Here is a 22043-nt window from a genome sequence, read left to right on the forward strand (position 1 = left end):
CCGCCGCCGCCATACGACCATTTTCGCCGCCTCCTCACCATTACCATGCGCGCGTTCATCGACTTGTGCGTCGCCTTCGTTCTCGCAATCGTCATACTCTGGCTCATATTCCGCCCTCAGAGGATGCGAATCGCTGTAACATCCGCTTCCCTCAGTCGTTTCAACCTCACATCCTCCTCCACCTCCATCCGATCACTTTCATTCGATCTCTCGACCAATCTCACATTCCGAAACCCTAACAAACGGGCCGGCATCTACTACGACTGGCTTGAAGCTCAAGCCGACTACGATGGGATGCGAATTGCGTGGAAGGGTCTGCCGGTGTTTTACCAGGGAAGGAAGGAGACGACGGATGTTGCGGCGGAGCTAGACGGACGGTCGACGATTGGTATTGGTGGCGGCGGCGAGTTCGAGAGGGATAACGCTGCCGGAGTTTTTCCGGTGGGGTTGTGGATTTTCGGCCAGGTGAGGTACAAGTTCCGGTCGGCGGTGACCAGGAGTTATGTATTGAAGGCGTTTTGCCCGTTGAGGTTGCCGTTGGGGAAGGCTGAAGTTTCCTTGACTGATTGTAGGGTTTTGGTTCTATACAAATTTTATATTTTGTGGATGAATTTTATTTTATTTTTTTCTTTTTTTGTATTAATGATTATAGCGTAATACTGCAATTTATGATTATTAGTATGGATTTGGTGATGCTAATTTTGGGATGAATTGTATGTGTGATGTTTACACTACTTGACAATTGTAACCATCGAGCTATGCAACTAGAAAATATTACGTCTTGTAAGTTGGACATGTAGTCGGTAATGTAGATCACATCAGGTTTTCAAACATACAGTGTGGTGTGGTGTGATATATTCGTTGTCTACATGTCCGGATGATGAACATAATATATATATATATATATATATATATATAGATCTATGAAGTTCAAACTCAAGGGAAGCAATAAAGAAAGCAAACTAAGCATGAGTTATCGTTGTTTAAATTTAATAGAAAAGAGTTATATTTATTAAAACTATTTTAAAGTAAATTAACTTTATGCATTTAAGTATTTGATTTTTCAGTGCAAGAAAAAATGGCCAACTATCGGACCACTATCTAATTTCCTAAGGAAATTAAATTAGGTACCAAAAAATTGGGATCTCACACTAGTGGGTTAAATGATTGGAAGAAAACTTTTTCTATGTTGTGCTTCTTCTTCATTTACGCCAAGGAGCCTCTCACTCAATTAATTTGTCCACTCTAAAGGTATGTTTGGAGTAACTACAACTGTTAGAAGAAACAGTTGTGCAACAGCTAGCTGTTGTAAGTGAAGTTGTGTTTGTATGTTTAGTTGAACTTCACATCAGCTGCTGATGCTGTAAAGCATTGGTTCTTGAATAAAGATCATATTGCTCTAACATATATGTGTTATTGTAAGCTAATCATTTCATAATTAACACATAATAACATAAATGAATTTAAAATTTTCTTAAAAAGTTACAAGTCCAAAATATTACATTAACAGTTATACATCACATAACAATAAATATCACAAAAATTAAAATTATAATAACAAGTAATATGATCAATAATATTACTCTTAATGTCCAAAAGATCAAGTCCACATGAAAACTTTCTTTCTAAAGCTACTCTATACACATAGGCACTATCTGAAGTGTACTTCTTGAACTCATCACCCCATCTAAATAAGTCTTATCCTCTTATGATCTATTTTTGGGGCACCTATAAAGCTTCCCCGATAGTTGGTTTCTCATCATTATGTAAAAATAAAACATTATAAATGATAGTTGTAGTATATGACTTTAGAGGTTATGGTAGTTCTTGAACTCATATTTCTTAACAAATCAGAGTTTAAGACATAAAATAAGCCTCTATTAATGTTACAATGATAAAGTTACAAAAAAAATTAAATAATAAGAATATCTATAATACAACGATAAAGTAAAGCATTCAACAATAAAAATATAATATTTCTATATGACAAAAAAATATATATTATCACTAATTAACCATCATTATACAAATCAAAGTAGTTTATGACAAAAATAAATATATTATCACTAATTAACCATCATTATAGAAATATTATATCATTTAAATAATTTAATAATAGGGATTTTTACGTATAGACCACTCAAAATTTTTAAAATGATGGATTGATCACAACTCTTTTGAAAAAATTAAATTTGTGAGTGCTTAAAATGTGAATTTTAAATTTAGATGGTCAAAATGTTATATTTAAAATTTTTAATGATTGATACTTGAAAGCCCCATAATACATCACGATTGACCACCTAGGGTCTGTTTGGGCAGTTATAGCTTATTAAGCAGCAACGGTGAAATTGTTGAAGAATAATTTGATGTAGCGAAAAATTTGTGATAGAGATGACAATTTTTTTTTAAAGTCATACCACAGCTAGAAAATTGTCATCGCACCTAGCTAATGCAGTACAAAAAACACTGATTTTAGCTGCAATTTTTTGGAAAATCTGCCAAAAAACAAACAATTTATCCAAATAGGCAAAAATGCCCCAAACGGACCCTTAATCACATCTCAGTAAGAACTTTTGAATCTTAAATATTTAGGGCATTTACATACATACCAACCAATTCCTATGTATTTACATATCAAACACAAACTTCACTTTTTCAATTTAACCAACCAAATCTTTCAAATAACATAAACATACTATTATTTTAACATTTTAAAAGTGAAATGCATCTTTTACATTTATAAATAAGGTTGTATATATGTATGTATGTATATATATATATATATGTTAAAATTGCATTTTAGTTTTTAGATATGTAAATACATAGAAATTTGGCGGTTTGTATGTAAATCTTACTAAAAATTTTCTTTCATTGAACTGATCCTAAAAATCTAATATAAAAGAATGCATTCTTATGAAGAACACTAAATCAAGGGCCAACATCTCAACCGGATCACAAGATATCCACATATCAAGCAATAAACATCCTTGATGAATAAATACTTTTCATTGATTAATTCAACAACTTCGAACATTTTTCTTTCATTATTATTATTAAAAATCAGGCTAAAATTCAATATGATAGATTTTTTTGGCAAGAAATGTAAATTTATATGAAAAAACTGCATTAACAATAAAAGGGACAGACATGTAGAGAATGCCTTCGTTTCATCACACATTAGGATAGCAAGCGAATTAGGAAAAGAGCATTTCATCTATTGTGTACCTGGAATGTAAACGGTACAGATATATATAGGTGTATAGAGGTTTCTAGAGTTGCTGCTGCTGCATATTTCCCTGCCTTTCGATTGTGGTAATGATTGGGAATGGTTTGGGGACCACTAGTTGTAGAGTAGTGTCTAATACCCTCCTGCAAGCTGATAGCTCTTACGAGGGCAGTCAGCTTGTTGCGAAGATCACGGAATTGAGATTTTAGTAGAGCTTTTGTAAGGATATCAACAAGTAGGTCTGTCGATTGGAATGTGTTCCAGTTGAATGTTTTTGAGGTTAATGTGGTCACGAAAGAACTGATGATCTATCTCAATATGCTTTAGTTTTGGATGAAAGATCGGATTGTTGGCCAGGGAGATGAGATGTTGTCGCAGTAGAGACGTGTCGGCTATGATAAGTGGTTTTCAAAGTCAGCAATGAGTCTCCGTAGCCACATGATGCCGGTAGTAGCAGTTGTCAAAGCATGGTATTCAACCTCAGTGGAGGACCGTGCAACAGTAGATTGTTTCTTCACTGTCCAGGAAATAAGAGTATCACCTAGAAATGAACATACACCAATTGTGGATTTTCGGTCAGAGGGGCTGAGTGATTGTTACGTACTGAAGCGATCCCATTAGTTGCTTGTAGAGTCTGGGACTGTGGAAAGAAGAGACCCCGGGTTGCTGTTGGTGTTGCTTTGCTTGAGTTGCATGGGTGTGCAGACCGGTTTGCATTCCTATAAGCCTGCATTATGAAAAAGTTGAAGTGTGTACCTCTCTTGAGAGGAAGTAATGTTGGCTGGAGCGATGGAATTCGATTCCCAGAAGTTAGTCTATTGGACTGAGATTTTTGAGTTGAAAATAGGAAGCCATGTCACGGGTAAGCTGAGATATGGCTCTGTATTGTTGCCAGTGATAAGGAGATCATCAACACATATAAGAACAAAGTGCGCACATGTCCTGATGGTATAGCAACATGGAAGTATCGACTTTGCTGGTCTGAAAACCTTGTGCCATGAAGAATGCGCAGAATGTAACAAACCATTGACAGAGAGCCTGTTTTATACCATATAGTGATTTCTTGATTAGAAAAACATGTTTAGGAAAGTGTGGATCAATAAACCCCGGTGGTTGTTTCATATAGTCGGTCTCCTGTAATGTGTCATTCCAATGTCAAATTGTAGTATTTTCCAGTTATGGTGGAGAGCAATTGTAAGAAGAAGGCGTATGGTTGAAATTTTTGCCATGGAGCTAAGCGTTTCATGATAGTTAATGCCAAATTCTTGTCCGTTACCATGGTCAACCAGTCTTGCCTTATATCTCATAACTTTGACTTCTGAGTTAAGTTTGGTTGCATATGTCCAGCGCGACCCAAGAATGGTTTGATTTGGTGAGGGCGGATCAAGACCCATGTCCCTTGTCACTGAAGGGCGTTGAATTCTTCTTGCATAGCATGGCACCAATAAGAGTGTTTGGGGGCTTGTTTGTAGGAAATGGGGTCAGAAAATGGTTAGGTTTGATGAAGCAGGTTCACTTTTTGGATTGGTTTGAGTTTGCCGGTTTAGGAGTGAGTCAGCATAGGATGTTGTGGCTGATTGGGCTGAGTAGGTTCCTGTTGTGCCGTAGAAGTAGGTGATGTAGAGGAGGTAGTAATTGGTTTTAGTGGAGATGAATAGGAAGGAAGTGATTGAGGGAGTGGAGTAGTTTGGATAGGAGAAGATAAGTAAGTTGTAGGTTGTAAGAGGAATACTGGGATATGAGTTGGAGTGGAGTTTTGAGAGGACGGAGATACTTCCGGTTTGGAAGGAGACGGGAATGAGTGCTCATCAAAAACAAGGCTTGACACAATGATTTTGTTTGTAATAGGATTGAAGCATTTTTATCCTTTATGTTGGAGTGAGTAGCCTTGGGATATACATTTAACCAATCGAGGTTCCAATTTATGTGAGGTTTGGGGTTTCATCCATGGGTAGCATGTGCAGCCAAAAACTTGAAGGTGGGTGTATGATGGCGGGGAAAGGTGAAGATGTTCATAAGCTGATATATTATTGGTGGTTCTGGTGGACATGCAGTTAATGAGACGAACCACAGTTTGTATGCCATTTGTCCAAAATTTGTAGGGAAGGTTTGCTTGGTGTAATAAAGCTCTAGTTGTTTTGATGATGTGCCCGTGTTTGCGTTAAACACACCATTTTGCATTGTTGTGTAAGGGCATCAATATTGATGTAGGATGCCATGGTCATTAAGAAAAGAGTTTAGGGGATTGTTATTATATTCTTTGCCACCATCAGAATGTAGAACTTTGATTTAGTATTAAATTGGTATTGGAACAATTTAATGAAATTTATAGATAAGTGTGTGGTGGTTTCAGATTTAGTATGCTAGGAAAAACCCAACAAAACTTAGAGAACTCATCATTAAAGGCAATGTGGTATCTAAAACATTGATAAGAGATAATTGGGGATACATCACTCTGGATAAATTCTAATAGTTTATATATATATATATATATATATATATATATATATATATCTCTTATACTAGATACAAATGGTTGTATGTGGCTCTTGGTAAGATTGCAGATATAGCGGGAGGTTGGACCGATGGTATGATGAGTGAGTGGCATTTGGAGAGGTCCGTCATGAGGTCAGAATGGGGGTGTTCCAAACACCGATGCCATAGATCAGCCTTCTTAATGTTTGATAAAGAAAAAGTAAAAGCTTGTGGTTGAGAAGTACAGGATGGAATGGAGTAGAGTCCTCTAGAACTGGGACCCTTTAAAGGTATTTGTTGAGTCTGTGGATCAGAAATAAAAAAAAACATAAGGATCAAAAGACATAATGACATTATTATCCTTGGTTAGTTGTGAATGGATAAGAGGTTATGAGATAGTAAATGAGTGTGGTGAATTTGAGAAAATTTGAGCTTACGAGTGGGGGTAGGAAGAATGCCATTGCCCTTGTGCTGAAATCGAACCACCTGTCAATTTCCAACCATAACTTGCTCAGTTTCCATGGTATGGTGTAGCTTGTTGAAGTTGACAGAGTTCCAAAGTGAAGTGGGCTGTGGCACCAGAATCTAAGACCCACTCCTTGAGGTGGCATTGAGGGCTTGTGCTAGACTTGTTGGTGTGCATTCAAAGTTGCCCCTGCCAACAAATGGATGCTGAGTGACAAACTTTATGGCAAATTTGAAATGTTCTATTGGATCGTGTTGATGACCTTCTACCTCCTGATCCACCCGAGTATCCTCCTCTGATTTCGTCCTCTTCCCCTGGTGAGTGAAGTGTTGCGTCCACAAGATGTTTGAAGTGCCATATTTTGATCCTTCATTGATATGTGATGAAGTTTGTTTTTTAATTGAATCGCCCTGGATCTGTTTATAGGTTGTAATCTACGCTCTAAGGTTGCCTAAATCTCTGTCATAGTATTAGGGTGAAAAATATGAGGAAGGACCATTGGTGAAATCGTGAGTATAGGGTTGCAGTTAGATTTTGATCAATAAGTGTCCACATTTGGAATATGGGGTTTCGGCTTACATTCTCTTGCGAACTTGGGGGACATTGATTGCTGCCATCAAGGAAGCTGACAAACCCATTTGCCGTGAAAATACAAGGATGCGAGATCTCCAAATGTGATATGTAGCTGAGGTAAGAAGGTTTTGGGAACATTGTTTCAGAAGAGAGGTGAGTAACTTGAGAGAGGGAGGTATTAGTGTGGATTGTGTGCGTATAAGAGAAGGTTGACAATTAGACATTACCAATTCTTCAATTCCTCGAGGGAGGGGAGACTTAATGATAATCAATGTGGCTTACCATATTGAAGTTCATTTCCTTCTTTCCCACGAACAGCTCTGCAACCTTAATGATGGAGCCTGCAAGCTGAAGCTGAAAAACTACAATGAGGAAGAAAAGCTCTTATACCATGTCAACATGGAAGCTCATGGCACATAACAGAAAAGAAGAGAATTAGGAAAAGAGCATTTCATCTATTGTGTATCTGGTTGGAAAAACAGTACAGATAATATATAGGAGGTGATAGAGGTTTCTAGAGTTGTTGTTGCTGCATATCTCGATGCCATTCATTGCGGTAATGATGGGAATGGTTTGGGGCCACTAGTAGTAGAGTAGTGTCTAAGATAAGGAATCAAAGAAATTAAGCCCATCACAGAGTTAAATTCATTTTCCACCCACCAGTAAAAACTGGGCAAATATTGCTCATTTAAAGTAAAATCATCAATAATCAGGGAAAGCTCGCCATTATTTTTTCACTTTTTGCTTATTTGTCTAAAAAGATATGAAATTTTGTTAAAAAGAATATTACTAGTGTTGCTAGCATTGTTAAAAGTTCTAATATTCCTTTCCAAGTAGAGATAGTGAGCTGTAACATGGATAGCAAGCAGGAAAATTTTCCTAGTCAAAGTGCAGGTGAAGGAGTTAAAGTGCACAAGAATTTGGCAAAGTTTGCAACTAACATCAAAATATTGGGAATGAATTGCTTGATAAGGGGGAATAATAAAGGGCATTCAAAGAAAAGATAAGATTGTGATTCATGTTGGTTGCAACAAAAAAAAAAAAAACAAATAGCATTAAAATGTAAGCCTCTAAATGAAATAACATCTTTAGTTTTCAATCTACCAATCATAATTTTCCAAGCCGTGATAGTATACTTAAAGGAGCGGCTTTTAAATCAAACCAGTTATGCACCAATCCACCTAAGGAACATTCTCATAAGAATAAGAATAAACAAGGCTGCTAGAGAATAAACTGTTATATTTCCACAAGCCATGATTGTTAGTATTAATAATAAGAATAGTTTAAATAAGTTGAATACAATAGTTAGTTGTTGTTTCAATGGTGGGCACATGGTGGGCAAGCATCATTTATTATTTACAAAAAAAAAAAAAAAAGATTGTTGTTGAATGTGGTTGATAATAATGCTAAGATATTCCCACCATATGGATTTCATAGTAAAACCAAGCATGCCACCAATTATTTATTCAAAATTTATACAAATCACTGCCAAAGCTCCCCTATTTTTTATCAAGTGAAGCCTCCTGTCAACAAGCAATGATTAGGCCCTATTTTTCAATAATTAAATATTTAAGAAAGCTTTCTATACTTCAAAAAAAAAAGACATAGGAAATTAAAATGACAAATATTCCCATGAATATACATAAGAGAAGTAAGGATATCAACAAGTAAGGATAGTCAAAGTGCAGGTGAAGGAGTTAAAGTACACAAGAATTTGGCTAAGTTTGCAACTAACATCAAAATATTGGGAATGAATTGCTTGATAAGGGGGAATAATAAAGGGCATTCAAAGAAAAGATAAGACTGTGATTCATGTTGGTTGCAAGAAAAAAAAAAAAAACAACCACCATAGCCTCTAAATGAAATAACATCTTTAGTTTTCAATCTACCAATCATAATTTTCCAAGCCGTGATAGTATACTTAAAGGAGCGGGTTTTAAATCAAACCAGTTATGCACAAATCCACCTAAGGAACATTCTCATAAGAATAAGAATAAACAAGGCTGCTAGAGAATAAACTGTTATATTTCCACAAGCCATGATTGTTAGTATTAATAATAAGAATAGTTTAAATAAGTTGAATACAATAGTTAGTTGTTGTTTCAATGGTGGGCAAACATCATTTATTATTCACAATAATAATAAAAAAAAGATTGTTGTTGATTGTGGTTGATATTAATGCTAAGATATTCCCACCATATGGATTTCATAGTAAAACCAAGCATGCCACCAATTATTTATTCAAAATTTATACAAATCACTGCCAAAGCTCCCCTATTTTTTATCAAGTGAAGCCTCCTGTCTACAATCAATGATTAGGCCCTATTTTTCAATAATTAAATATTTAAGATAGCTTTCTATACTTCAAAAAAAAAAAAACACATAGGAAATTAAAAATGACAAATATTCCCATGAATATACATAAGAGAAATAGGAATGAGTTGACCTAATACGGAGTTTTCTTTCGGAGGTAAAGATGCTGTTTGCCAGAGCTGAGGATAAGCAGAAAAAATATTTCGCCGTTGCGTTTTGGCTCCTGTGGTGCTTATGTACACTTGAGTGGTTTGGTTCCAATAAAAAATCCTTAAGAAATTGTATGTAGTATAGTCTCCAACTTGGATTTCCAAATCAAATTTGTTTCCTTTTCATAAGCAATGTTTGTTAGAAGAAGCTCCTTCTCTTTCCAAATCAAATTTGTACCCTCATCATTATCATCAGAAATTTTCACTGATAAATTACTGCCATTCATCACCTAATGAATTCCAACTTTGGAAAGTACAGAGTTAATAATCCAATGACTAAAACATACTGTAATTATTCTTTACATACATACCACACAATTCTCAAGTATTTACATATCTAATACCTAGACATTCATATTTACAGCATACCAATCAACCTTTTAACATCACATCAAAAATATTACTATACTATCCTTTTAAAAATGAAATATACCTTCTCATGCATAAGTTTATGACACTTAAGTGCAATAAGTGTAAATAACAAATTTTGAGTGTTGGCTGTGTAAATACATAAGAACAGGGTAGCATACAGGTAAATTCCCATCTTATATCCCTACACTATCATCCAGGAGAGGAATTCTACCCTTCACCTTAATCCAACTTCTCCCTGGAACCTTCTCAGCTTCCCTCTTTGGCAAGCTTCTAACTTTAGACCTCCTATCCCACAAACCAGCATCTGCATATAGAGCAGAAGATAGGGCACGAGCTGAAATATCATGACAATCATCCTTGAGAATATATTTTGCTGCAAGCTTTCCTACGTTCAAATCCCCATGGGTCTTACAGCCAGCCAAAAGACTGCGCCAAATTACAGTATTTGCTTCCATGGGCATGCTTTTGATGAATTTGTAGGCCCTTTTAGTCTGCCCAGCTCGAGCAAAAAGATCAACCATGCATGCATAGTGCTCAATCCTCGGAATTATCCCTTTGATTTTCATAAGTTGAAAAAGGATCTCTCCTCGGTCAACAAGACCAGCACGGGCACAAGCAGAAAGGATTCCAATGTATGTAATCTCATTTGGGAGAATGCCTTCTTCTTCCATTCTATCAAACATTTCTAGAGCATTCATGCCAAATCCATGCTGAGCATAACCAACAACCATACTGTTCCAAGAGACCAAGTTTACTGAAGGCATCCTGCTAAAAACCCGAGAGCATAGTTCAGCTATCCGCACTTTGCATACATGTCAATCACAGCGCTTCTGACAACAACATTGGCATCAAAAAGAAGTTTAAGCATACAACAATGTGTCTCGAGGCCCCACTCCATAGCAGGAAGCTCAGCACAGAGGCTAAGAAGACTTGAGTAAGTGCATATATTTAGCTCTTTGGATTTTGGATTGAAATAACATTTCCTTCAAAAAATTTGCAGCTCCACTAAGATCACCATGTCTGATAAATGCAGCAAAAATAGCATTCCATGATATGATATCTTGCTCGTAATGATTCTCTAAGCATTCCACATTTTGCATGGAAATCCATAATTGTGTTGCCAACAAAAGAAGACATCTGATATCCTAACTTTATTATAAGGGAATGGATCTGCAGCCCTTCTTCAACTAAATGGGAAATGGAGCAACCAACCAGAATGGATGGGAGAACATACTCGTTGGGTCTAGTCCGTAGATTTCAGCTTCTGAAAGAACCACATTGCTTTCTCTCCTCTAAATCATATCCTTTGATAATTGCAGCCCAAGAAGCCAACTCGGGTTCTTCTATATCTGAGAATGCAATACAAGATGATTCCAGATCACCGGAATTCACATACATTTCAATAGTTCCGGCTTCAACAAAGGAATCCAACAAAAGACCATTTTTGAGGGAAAGACAATGGACTTGCTTAGCCACCTTCAAATCTTCCAGTCCAGAACACGCACTTAACACAGTGGACAGCACGTCATTAAACACCAGAAAATTTTTTCGAGCCCTTAACCATATTCTCAAAGCCTCTCCATGCTCTCCAAATTGAGAATAGCCAGAAATCATGGAGCTTCATGAAACTAAATTTGGCTGCGAAATCTGATCGAACACCTTCCGGGCTGAACAAACAAAACCACATTTTGAATACGAACTCACCACTGAATTGCTCACAAATCTATTTGAGATGACATTTTCAAACCTGTAAACCCTCCCATGAATCTCCTTGGTTGCCTTCACAGCTCTAAGCTTTGCACAAGCGGATGTAACGCTCACATAAGTGATCTCATTGGGTTGGAAACCACTCGAAACCATTAATCTGAAGCACTCGATTGCTTCCTTTGCAGAGCCTATTTTGGAATGAGCGTTTATAAGTATAATCCAAGAGACGACGTTCCGGTTAGGCATTCGGTCGAACACCAAGCGGGCATCATCCAAAAGCACAAATTTTTCGTAGATAGACATCAAATGGTTGCTTGTGATGACATCTGGGAGCAGAGAGGAGACTATTATCGTCGTTGGGTCTCAAGTCCGTAGATTACAGCTTCTGAAAGAAACACATTGCTTTCTCTCCGTGGCCTTCTAAAGCATATCCTTTGATAATTGCAGCCCAAGAAGCCAACTCGGGTTCTTCTATATCTGAGAATGCAATACAAGATGATTCCAGATCACCGGAATTCACATACATTTCAATAGTTCCAGCTTCCACAAAGGAATCCGACAAAAGACCATTTTTGAGGGAAAAACAGTGGACTTGCTTCGCCACCTTTAAATCTTCCAGTCCAGAACAAGCACTTAACACAGCGGACAGCACAAACTCATTAAGCACCAGAAAATATTTTCGAGCCCTTAACCATATCCTCAAAGCCTCTCCATGCTCTCCAAATTGAGAATGGCCAGAAATCATGGAGCTCCATGATAAATTTGGCTGCGAAATCTGATCGAACACCTTCCGGGCTGAACAAACAAAACCACATTTTGAACACAAATTCACCAATGAATTGCTCACAAATCTATTTGAGATGACATTTTCAAACCTGTAAACCCTCCCATGAATCTCCTTGCTTGCCTTCACAGCTCTAAGCTTTGCACAAGCGGATGTAACGCTCACATAAGTGATCTCATTGGGTTGGAAACCTCTCGAAACCATTAATCTGAAGCACTCGATTGCTTCCTTTGCAGAGCCTATTTTGGAATGAGCGTTTATAAGTATAGTCCAAGAGACGACGTTCGGGTTACGCATTCGGTCTAACACCAAGCCGGCATCATCCAAAAGCCCAAATTTTTCGTACATAGACATCAAATGGTTGCTCGTGATGACATCTGGGAGCAGAGAGGAGACTATTATCTTGCTGTGAACAATCTTTCCTCTTGAGATGTTCTTCGTATCTGCCACAGCTCGGAAGAGGGACGATAAGACCATGGCAGCGTGGTGGAATTGGAAGACAGGTTTTCGGTCAAAAGCTTGGGCTCAGATCTCGAATGCATTTTTTGTTCTCTTATGTTGGATGTGTGAATTGTAGGAGCATTGCTAAGGCTGAGGTGCATGGCTAAGGCTAAGGCTGAGGCTGATGAAATTGGAGGTGGTGTGCGCGCACGCGCCTCTCTCTCTCTCTCTCTCTCTCTCTCTCTCTATATATATATATATATATATATATATATATATATGCTAGGCATGACTGATTATTATTATCAGGCATTGCAAACTTTTCAAGACATTGCAAACTTTTTAAGACTGAATATATATATATATATATCTACATATCTACATACATACATACATACATACATACATACATACATACATACATACATACATATATATATATATATGTATGTATGTATGTATGAATGTATGAATGTATGTATGTATGTATATGTGTGGTAGATTTGTTGTATAATTGTATCTTACACTGTTGTATCCATATATTATTATATATAAGATTAAATATAACATGTTAAAATAAATTCGTGAAACAATTCAGTACTATCTTAATAAATTTGAGATTTACGACCGAATGTGAAAACCGAATTTATAAAATAAGGGGTTTTATTTTGTTCGAATCGATCATCTCACAAAATATAAGTTAAATCCAAGTTAAATCATGCTTTATAATCTAAATCCACTATCAGACTTGTCCTTAAGTCTTAAAATGCTCTAAAAAATAATGTTGTTTGGTTTGCTAAAAATGAAATAAAATGTAAAAAATCTATGATTGTAATATATTTGAAATACTTTTATTTTGTTTTGTTCACTGTCAAATAAATGTAGGGCTTTATATTTTTTATTTGATTTGAAGTTGAATGGAAATAATATATTTATTTGGGTAAAAGATAGTAGACGACAGATATCGGTGGTGTTGTGAAAAACGACTACAATAAAGTGAAAAACGAAGCGAGAAAATTCACAAAAAAGAAACAAGTGGAACACACAGATTTTACATGGTTCGGCAAATTGCCTACGTCCACGGAGCTGAAGAAGATTTTACTACTTCAAGGATTAAACCCGTTGATCACCTTGACAATTACAAGAAAAAATATTTTCTCTCTCATCCTCTCTCTCTCTCTCTCCCTCTAAGTCGAGAGCCATTCGAGAGCTACACGAGAAGAAGAAGAATTCTCCAACTTTGAGACTTTGACAGTGACTGCATCACCCACTAGCTGCACCGTCCTCTTTTCTCAAACATGATATCTTTCACGTCTGCAACTCAATGCTCTTGTTTTCAGGCTAGAAGACTAACTGAAGTTGAGCACAACTCCAGTTTCTTAATAGTAATACCCTTAGTCAACATATCAGCGTCAACATAATTTTGTACATCCAAGCTCTTTCCTGGGTTACTCATGTTTCTGCTTACAAATATACTGCCTCTGCCGAAAGTTTTTTTCAACAAATCTAGCTATGTACCTCTTACAGGTATCAAACTCAGTTATCACCTGGTAAACCTACTTATTGTGTAATGTCTTTTTCCTTAATGGAAGTTCTGTCAGCTCCCAAGTTTGATTCCATAGCAGGGAATTCGTCTCATTATTTATGGTCAGCTCTCACTTGCTCAAACTTTCATCATGCAAGATTTGTATATAGCTCTGACTCATGTGACCAAGCCTGTAATCCCACAAATATATCGTGCTCTCTGCAACTATAGTACCCAATAGTGTTGAGAAAACCTGTAGTTATATATAGTGTGTTAGTTTCTTTACCTCGAGCCAGTACTAGTGCTCTTTTGGTAACCTTCCAAGTGCTATTTGAGAACACTACTAAATGACCACCCTCATTGAGTTGTTTAATAGAAATAAGATTTTTCTTCAACTCAGGAATGTGTCTGATATTTTGCAAATTTTATTTGCTCTTGTTAAGGAGTGCAATTTCAACGTCTCTCATCCCCACCATGTTCAAAGCTTTTCCAGCAGCCAGATATACCTTCCCAAAGTCACCTGCAACATAATTTCACATTAACTCACGATGGGTAGATGTATGGAAGGAAGCACCTGAATCCAGTATCCAGTCATCAACAAAACTGTGAACTGTTAGCAGTAGCGTATCATGTATTTCTTCAGTTACAATTTTCGCGCTATCATTCTCCTTCTTCTTAGGATTCATGTAGTTCCTTTTTATGTGACCAGTTTTGCCACAATTTTAGTTGGTTGCTTTCTGGCCATGCTTTGATTTTGATCTTTTTCTGTTTGAGTTCCTGTCTTGTGATCTCCCTCTGGAATCATCAAATAATGCCGAACTCAAACCCAAAGTCTCGCTAGAATCTTTCTTATGCACCTCCCCTCTCTCTGGAATTAGCAAATTGCCTACATCCATGGAGCTGCAGAGGATTTTATTACTTTGAGGATGACACCCGTCTATCACCTCGACGATTATAATAAAATAATTCTCTCTCTCCCTCCTCTCTATCTCTCCCTCCTCCTTCTCTCTCTCCCTATAAGTCGAGGCCACCCGAGAGCTACACGAGAAGAAAAAGAATACAAAAGAAAAGCAGTTCTCTTTTTCCCCGTAAGCTTCGCACCAAATGACTAGATAAGGGAGCAGCTAGTATGCGATATTTAACTCTTCTATAAGCTAATCGCATGCTTAATCACCTTCTTATAAACACAAATGTATTTATAATTCTTCTTTTAGATCCATTAAGGAAAACCTTAATAGCAAGTATCCCTTCTTCATATTCCTGGCTTTAATCGTAAAATCTGGAGAAGCTTTGGCAGAAGGATAATTAAGAAAGACTAATTAATATCATAATTAACACCTTTAATTATTACCAAAACTTTAGTGGACCCAATCTCCACTTTCCTCAACAGGTGGGTGGCAGGCAACGGTGGCTGATTGCGACGATGGTAGCAGATGACGGCAGACGCTTATGACTAACAGTGGCATAATTAACACCTTAAAATTCTAAAGTTCGACAAAAAAAATTAGCTTAAATTTAATATAGTATTTAATTTTAATTTATTTAAAGATATTAATTTTTTACGAACTTTAAAAACGCTTGTTGGCAAGGCTAGTAGCCCGCCACCCACCATTGCTTGCATCCTACCTCTGCTCATCATTGTTCGGTCCTGCTAACGTTAGGAATTGCCCTTTTTCCGCTCATCTCATGGTTGACAACCCTCATTGGCTGCCATAGCCGGTTCGTTGTTGCCACTGGCTGTGAACTAGTCATGTAACTTCGGTCGTCACCACTGTAACAACCGATCATTGCTAAAAATTCTATATTTATTTTACTCTGAATCAAACAACTCAAATATATTCCAACTCCAGTCCTTTTTTCTTCAACTAGTAAATGGCCCATTCATGTGTTTTAAGATTTTACTTATTTTTTTAATTAATTAGGATAAATTTTTACACCTATTGATTCACCATTTTTTAAATATTATCTAAGGTTAAATATTCTAATAATATTTTCTTAATATGTTGATATGTTGTTCAATATATATCTGTTGAACTTATATTTGTCATTGAGCCATGCCCAATAAATACAACGCAGACGAAGAAATAAAAAATAAGAATCCTTTGAGAAAGACATAGAATTATCAAAAAAATCATTAATGGAAAAGTGAGAATCTTAGAATATTCCTCCTTTTTCTTGTACAGTGCCTTCTACTTATAGGAGTTGACTCCACCCTAAAAACATCGTTTTATTTAAAATAAAAGACTCGAGTCAAAGGTTCAATGGAGGTCCTTATACAATTTCATTAATGCTCCAAAGAACAACATCTTCGTGAAATAACGAGTCCATAGGTAATCATCTAGACTTGCCACTGGAGCAACTCATGTACTACTCATCGTGGATTGTGTCATGAGTGAGGAGGGAATCTAACTGTCAGAGCTTGACATGTGTTTCGGGTAGGAGTAGAGGGATTTTACATTGCTCTAGTGTTATAAGATGTATGAATATTTTAGTGAATGGATGGTTAATTATCGCGACATCTTTGAAGGCTTATTTATTTTCTATAATTTATTTGTGGGAAGCTCGTTCCTTGTGAGGGACTAACCTCCCTTGTCAAGTTCCCCGAGTTCGTGTGTGCCTTCCAATTTTTTAATCAAAATGATTGAAATCTTTGAGAGAACTATTTCCACTTCTAGAGTGCTCTCGACACTTCCTCAAGATCTGGACAGAGCTACGGTGAGTTCTTCCCTTAGCTTATGAAATTTTTTTTTGACTGTGATAGTAGTATTATGCATTATTACCATACACCCAGAAGCATAGTTTTATTATAAAAGTCTTCTCGAACTAAAATCAATGTTTGATCATGCTATGAATTATAAAATCTCATGAAAGAAAATAAAACTACATAGATGTCAAGGGTAAAAATTTTTTAGGTCATCTCCACTCCAAGTGGAGGTTTGTAGTTTGTATGCACTCTGGACCACACGTTCGCTGATGATAAATGGTTTAGTCGATGTATGGTCAAGCTTTCCTAGGATTTGGTCGTGAGCAACTGGATCAACTTTCTTGAGGACTATATACCCTCATTTGAATGACTTTTCACTTATATGTAGATTGTGATACCATATAATTTTCCTCCTAATCTTCTCATATTTGAGAGCCGAATGAACGTGCTCTTCCTCCAGTAAGTCGATTGAAAGTTCCAAATTATCAAAAACACTAGTTCCAGTTTGAACCATTTTCAAAATAAATTTAATATTTCTAAAATTTAAATGAAATAAGAAGTTAATTTTTTTGTTACGTTCTCATTGCTTTGCCACATTGGATACTCAATAAATACGAGTCTCTGATTTTCTAAGAAATCGTCTTTCTGAATGATTGAACAATGTTTATTTGTAAAATTTTATTAAGAATTTTTTTGTGTGCATTATTAGACTTCAGTGGCTTTGAATACAAAATTGAATGGTATTTATATATGTTTTAATATACTAATACTTATTTAATTAAAATAATTACGCAATTATTATACTTTATAAATATAATTTTGAAATATAAGAATTACATACAAAAATATGTAACTTTTTTTTTTTTGGGAAAAAGGAGGTCCACACTAGCCAATTCATTAATGAACAAAAAGGTTTAGTTTCAATTAAAGTACAAAATGAATCCATAAAAATAAAGAGGAAATGAATCCAATAATTAGCTAAAGAATATCCAAACCAGCTTCAATGAAAAATGGCTCCATTTAGGACTATCAAGGGCATACTAAAGAAAGCCACACACTTGCTTGCCCAAAAATTGAAGAAGATTAGTGTTTATCTATTGAGTTTACCCATAATAGGCAACCACAAATTGCAATATCCAAGGAAAGATTGAGCAAGGTGGTTCATCAAAATAAAACATGTAAGAAGCTGTTGTAAACAATAAGAAAAGCCAACAATAGTAAAAAACAATAAGAACATGTAGGCACATACTGTGAAAATAGAATAATAATAAAAAAATATCTTATCAGTAAAGATTGGAAAAGAGACATCATAACCGTGCAAAATAACAACAAAAATAAAAGTCCCTTCCAAAGATGTCAATTTGAGAGATGCGCCAACATAGGGCTGTCAAAAAAGCTCGTTGTTCGCGAACAGTTCGTGTTCGGTTCGTCAATGAGTACGTGTTTGATTCGTTCGATAAGTAAACGAGACGAACATGAACAAAATTTTTAGTTGGGTTAGTTAAACGAACCAAACACAAACAGTGATGTATTGTTCGAAATATAAAATAATTTAAAATAATTATATATAAAAAATTTATGATATTTTAAAAAATTAAATTTTATAAATTATAATATATAATAAATTAATAATAATAATTTATTAATACACTATATTAGTAATATACTAATATCGATATTATATATTTATATAACATAAGTTATATAATTGATATAATATATTATTTATATATATTAATATTAATGATGTCAAATTGGTTCATCGTTCTCGAACACCTCGTGTTCGGCTCGTTCATTAAGAAACAAACACAAATATTGACTTCACGAACAATTTCCAACATGAGTTTATTTCAAACAAATTAAATTTCAAACGAACCGAACACGAACGCAAGCTCTGTTCGTTTTCGTTTACACCCCTACACTAACCCATATTTGAAAAAACAAAAAAAATGGAACCTCACGATTAGTGGCAACATAGACTCAAAAGCCCAAAGGACATCACTTTATACAAAAACATGGACCAACATAAAAGCTTATAGATTTGGGTAGCAAGCAAGAAACTATACTCAAATAATTAGTTGAGACAACTGACGGTTGGATTTCATTATAGCTCGACATGACAAAGCCAAAAGTGTAGATATATTTGCATGAAAGGTTAGTGTGTATTATGGAAAAAAAAAACAAAATAGTAAAAAAGAATAAGAGAGCTTCAAGTTCTATAAATAGTGCATATTTGATCAGGTATCTCAAATTTACATTTCCTTTTGTTGATTTTCTATCTGATTGTCAAAAGCATGTTATTTAAAAGCAAATCAAAACAAGTGAAGGAATTCCTAAAGATCTTGATATCATGCATCATCCAAATATAAGCACAACTAAAAGGAATTTTTTAAGGAAATTTTGCAAATAAAAACATCAGCATGATTAAGAACTTTAAAAAGAATGCCCCCAAGAAGGAAAAATAGAAGCATTTGCATACATAACACACAATTCATATGTATTTACACATCTCACAATTAAATTTTCCCATTTACACACATATCACTCAAATTTTTAAGATCAAATAAAGTAATATGACTATCACCACTTCTAAAAAATAAATCTGTGTTTTCATGTATATATTAATACAACAAAATTGTTATGTAAATTTGAAATTTTAGATGTGAGATATGTAAATACAGAAGAGTTATGTACTACATATATACATTTTCCATTCGAAATGCAAAGTTTAAGTAGTGCATGAGTATACGTGCATTCCAAAAATATGTGATTATGAGATTACATCATATAACAACAGAATACATAATTTAATTCATGATAATTCCTCTGTTGATAAGCATTCCACTAGTTTTAATGTCATAGATGATGATTTTCCATACAGTTGGAACAAATATAAGAGAATAGCTTTTGATCCAAATGCACATATTCCAATTAATTTTGAGACAACATTCATAAATAAAAGGGTATACCAGTTAATGAGAGCAAAGATTGTTACCCACTAGGACCAAACCTTGTTATTATCACCAATGTGGGTATGCAAAATGAGTTGCGTGTAGTATTCTAGTGCAACATAAATATGTTGGTAAGAGTTATTGTGATTGGAAATAACTTTAGAAAGTTTAGTGTATATAGAAGACATGGGTATCATTTGAAAAAAGGTCTATTAAACCTCTCATGAAGATAGGAGCAAATAAACCAAGAGTCAAAGTAGAAAAGAATATTATTATTATAGGTAACATGCAAAATCATAAATCTTCTCATTTTAAGTCTCACTTGCATCAGTGCTTTCCAAAATGTAGAAATGCTAGATCTCATTTTGAATAAAAGAGACCCATAAAAATTAAAATACCAATTAGAAATATTCGAATTAGAATTATTGTGCATCCAAACAATCTTAAATTTGCATATAATGTTGATGATGCTAATATTGGGAAGACCCAATCTGCCGCACTCTTTTTGGTTGGTGGAATTGCTGTAAGCTATGGTATGCATTTTCTTCTTAGTACACCATTATACTGGAAAAAGCCGTTAAAATGAAAGAGAACTTCTTACTCAAGCCTTTAGGTATGATAATGAATCTAAACAAATGGCAAATGTGTCTCCAAATAGTAGTCTTAATCAGCAAGCGAGATAGAGATTGTTTCAGGGATAGGGAAGAGAAAGAGTGAGGTAAGAGGCAAATGTGTCTCCAAATAGTAGTCTTAATCAATTGGAATCTTCTTTTAAAAGAAAAAAGTTACTTTTCCAATCAGATAACAAATGTTGTATTATATCCAATATCTTAGGAAAATTAGAGGCTTTAAGCTTTCAAGAATTAATAGTAACACCCGGATAAGTAAGTGAGGAAGATATTGAGATAGTGAGATAGAGGAAGGTAGCGAGAGAGATTGAACTAAGAGGAATTGAGCAGGGAAAGAAAAAGTGAATTCGTCAATCTCTCTCACATTTTCTCTCCCATGCTCCCTTAATCTACTCAAGGGAGTTACTTGGGTTGAAAAATCACAAGCTTGACAAATTTTTTGTTGCATAAGTGTTTCAATTGATTCATAAAACAAACAACAGATTTATAATAATTATCACATAAATCACAACCAAATTAAATTTATGGATGATTAAAGCCTGATTATTTATATAGTCAAGATTACTCTCCCAAAAACCAACAAATCATTAGTCTATATAAGATGGGGAAAATTGCAGCCATCGATGTTAGTTTTTTCACCATTTACATTATAATATTGAGAGTTCTAACATCAAGGAAGAGCATCTATCACTATAGCAAAGTAATTAGATATATTGTAGTCTTACCTCAAGCCATTTAAAATAATATCTAATTTTAATAATAATAATCAATTAACTTGGGTCATGGAGACTTAACAATTTGATAAAACACAAAATAATTAAATTTAATTTAATAATAAAATTACTCATGTGTATAAATATATAAATAGAAACCAAACCTAACCGCTGCGCCGATAACCTGTCCTTTACTCGTTGTCGTAACCTTCTTCACAAATAAAAAACCCTAGCCCTTTTCCCCATCTCCACGCCAACTGAATTTCGCACCCCCGAAACCCTAGCCATGAATCAGCTTCCACCGGATCAACCCCGTCTCGCAAACGCCTACTACGGTCCTCCCATCTACACATACCCGCAGCCGCCGCCAAGACCATTTTCGCCGCCTCCTCACCATTGCCATCCGCGCCTTCATCGCCTTCTGCGTCGCCTTCGGTCTCGCAATCCTCATACTCTGGCTCATATTCCGCCCTCAGAGGATGCGAATCGCTGTAACATCCGCTTCCCTCAGCCGTTTCAACCTCACATCCTCTTCCACCGGCGACCGATTGCTTTCATTCGATCTCTCAACCAATCTCACATTCCGAAACCCTAACAAAAGGGCCGGCATCTACTACGACTGGCTTGAAGCTCAAGCGGACGCCGACTACGATGGGATGCGAATTGCGTGGAAGGGTCTGCCGGTGTTTTACCAGGGAAGGAAGGAGACGACGGATGTTGCGGCGGAGCTAGACGGACGGTCGACGATTGGTATTGGTGGCGGCGGCGAGTTCGAGAGGGATAACGCTGCCGGAGTTTTTCCGGTGGGTTTGTGGATTTGTGGATTTTCGGGCGGGTGAGGTACAAGTTCGGGTCGGCGGTGACCAGAAGGTATGTTTTGAGGGCGCTTTGCCCGTTGAGGCTGCCGTTGGGGAAGGCTGGGGTTTCCTTCACTGATTGTAGGGTTTTGGATCTA

At 35.9% G+C, this 22043-nt stretch overlaps 2 protein-coding genes and 1 long non-coding RNA gene across 3 annotated transcripts; 1 reads left to right on the plus strand and 2 right to left on the minus strand.

The window, feature by feature from the left end:
• The first annotated feature begins 6 nt into the window (after positions 1-6).
• Positions 7-723, plus strand: LOC110039283 (NDR1/HIN1-like protein 10). The gene has a single exon (XM_020744291.1). The coding sequence runs from the start codon at positions 46-48 to the stop codon at positions 655-657; it is 612 nt and encodes a 203-aa protein (XP_020599950.1). The 5' UTR covers positions 7-45; the 3' UTR covers positions 658-723.
• Positions 724-5776: 5053 nt separating this feature from the next.
• LOC110039306 lies at positions 5777-7133 on the minus strand. Its single transcript, XR_002295500.1, has 3 exons — positions 6437-7133; positions 6139-6356; positions 5777-6004 (listed from the first exon to the last, which is right to left on the minus strand). It is a non-coding gene; the product is annotated as an uncharacterized LOC110039306 (long non-coding RNA).
• Positions 7134-9756: 2623 nt separating this feature from the next.
• On the minus strand, positions 9757-12751 carry LOC110018655 (pentatricopeptide repeat-containing protein At3g57430, chloroplastic-like). Its single transcript, XM_020716026.1, has 4 exons — positions 11722-12751; positions 11339-11678; positions 10704-10888; positions 9757-10414 (listed from the first exon to the last, which is right to left on the minus strand). Exons 1-4 carry the CDS (start codon positions 12600-12602, stop codon positions 9808-9810), a joined length of 2013 nt encoding a protein of 670 aa, XP_020571685.1. The 5' UTR covers positions 12603-12751; the 3' UTR covers positions 9757-9807.
• Positions 12752-22043: the final 9292 nt, after the last annotated feature.

Source organism: Phalaenopsis equestris, unplaced genomic scaffold (assembly GCF_001263595.1).
Source record: "Phalaenopsis equestris unplaced genomic scaffold, ASM126359v1 Scaffold000002, whole genome shotgun sequence".
In the NCBI taxonomy this organism is placed as follows: Eukaryota; Viridiplantae; Streptophyta; class Magnoliopsida; order Asparagales; family Orchidaceae; genus Phalaenopsis; species Phalaenopsis equestris.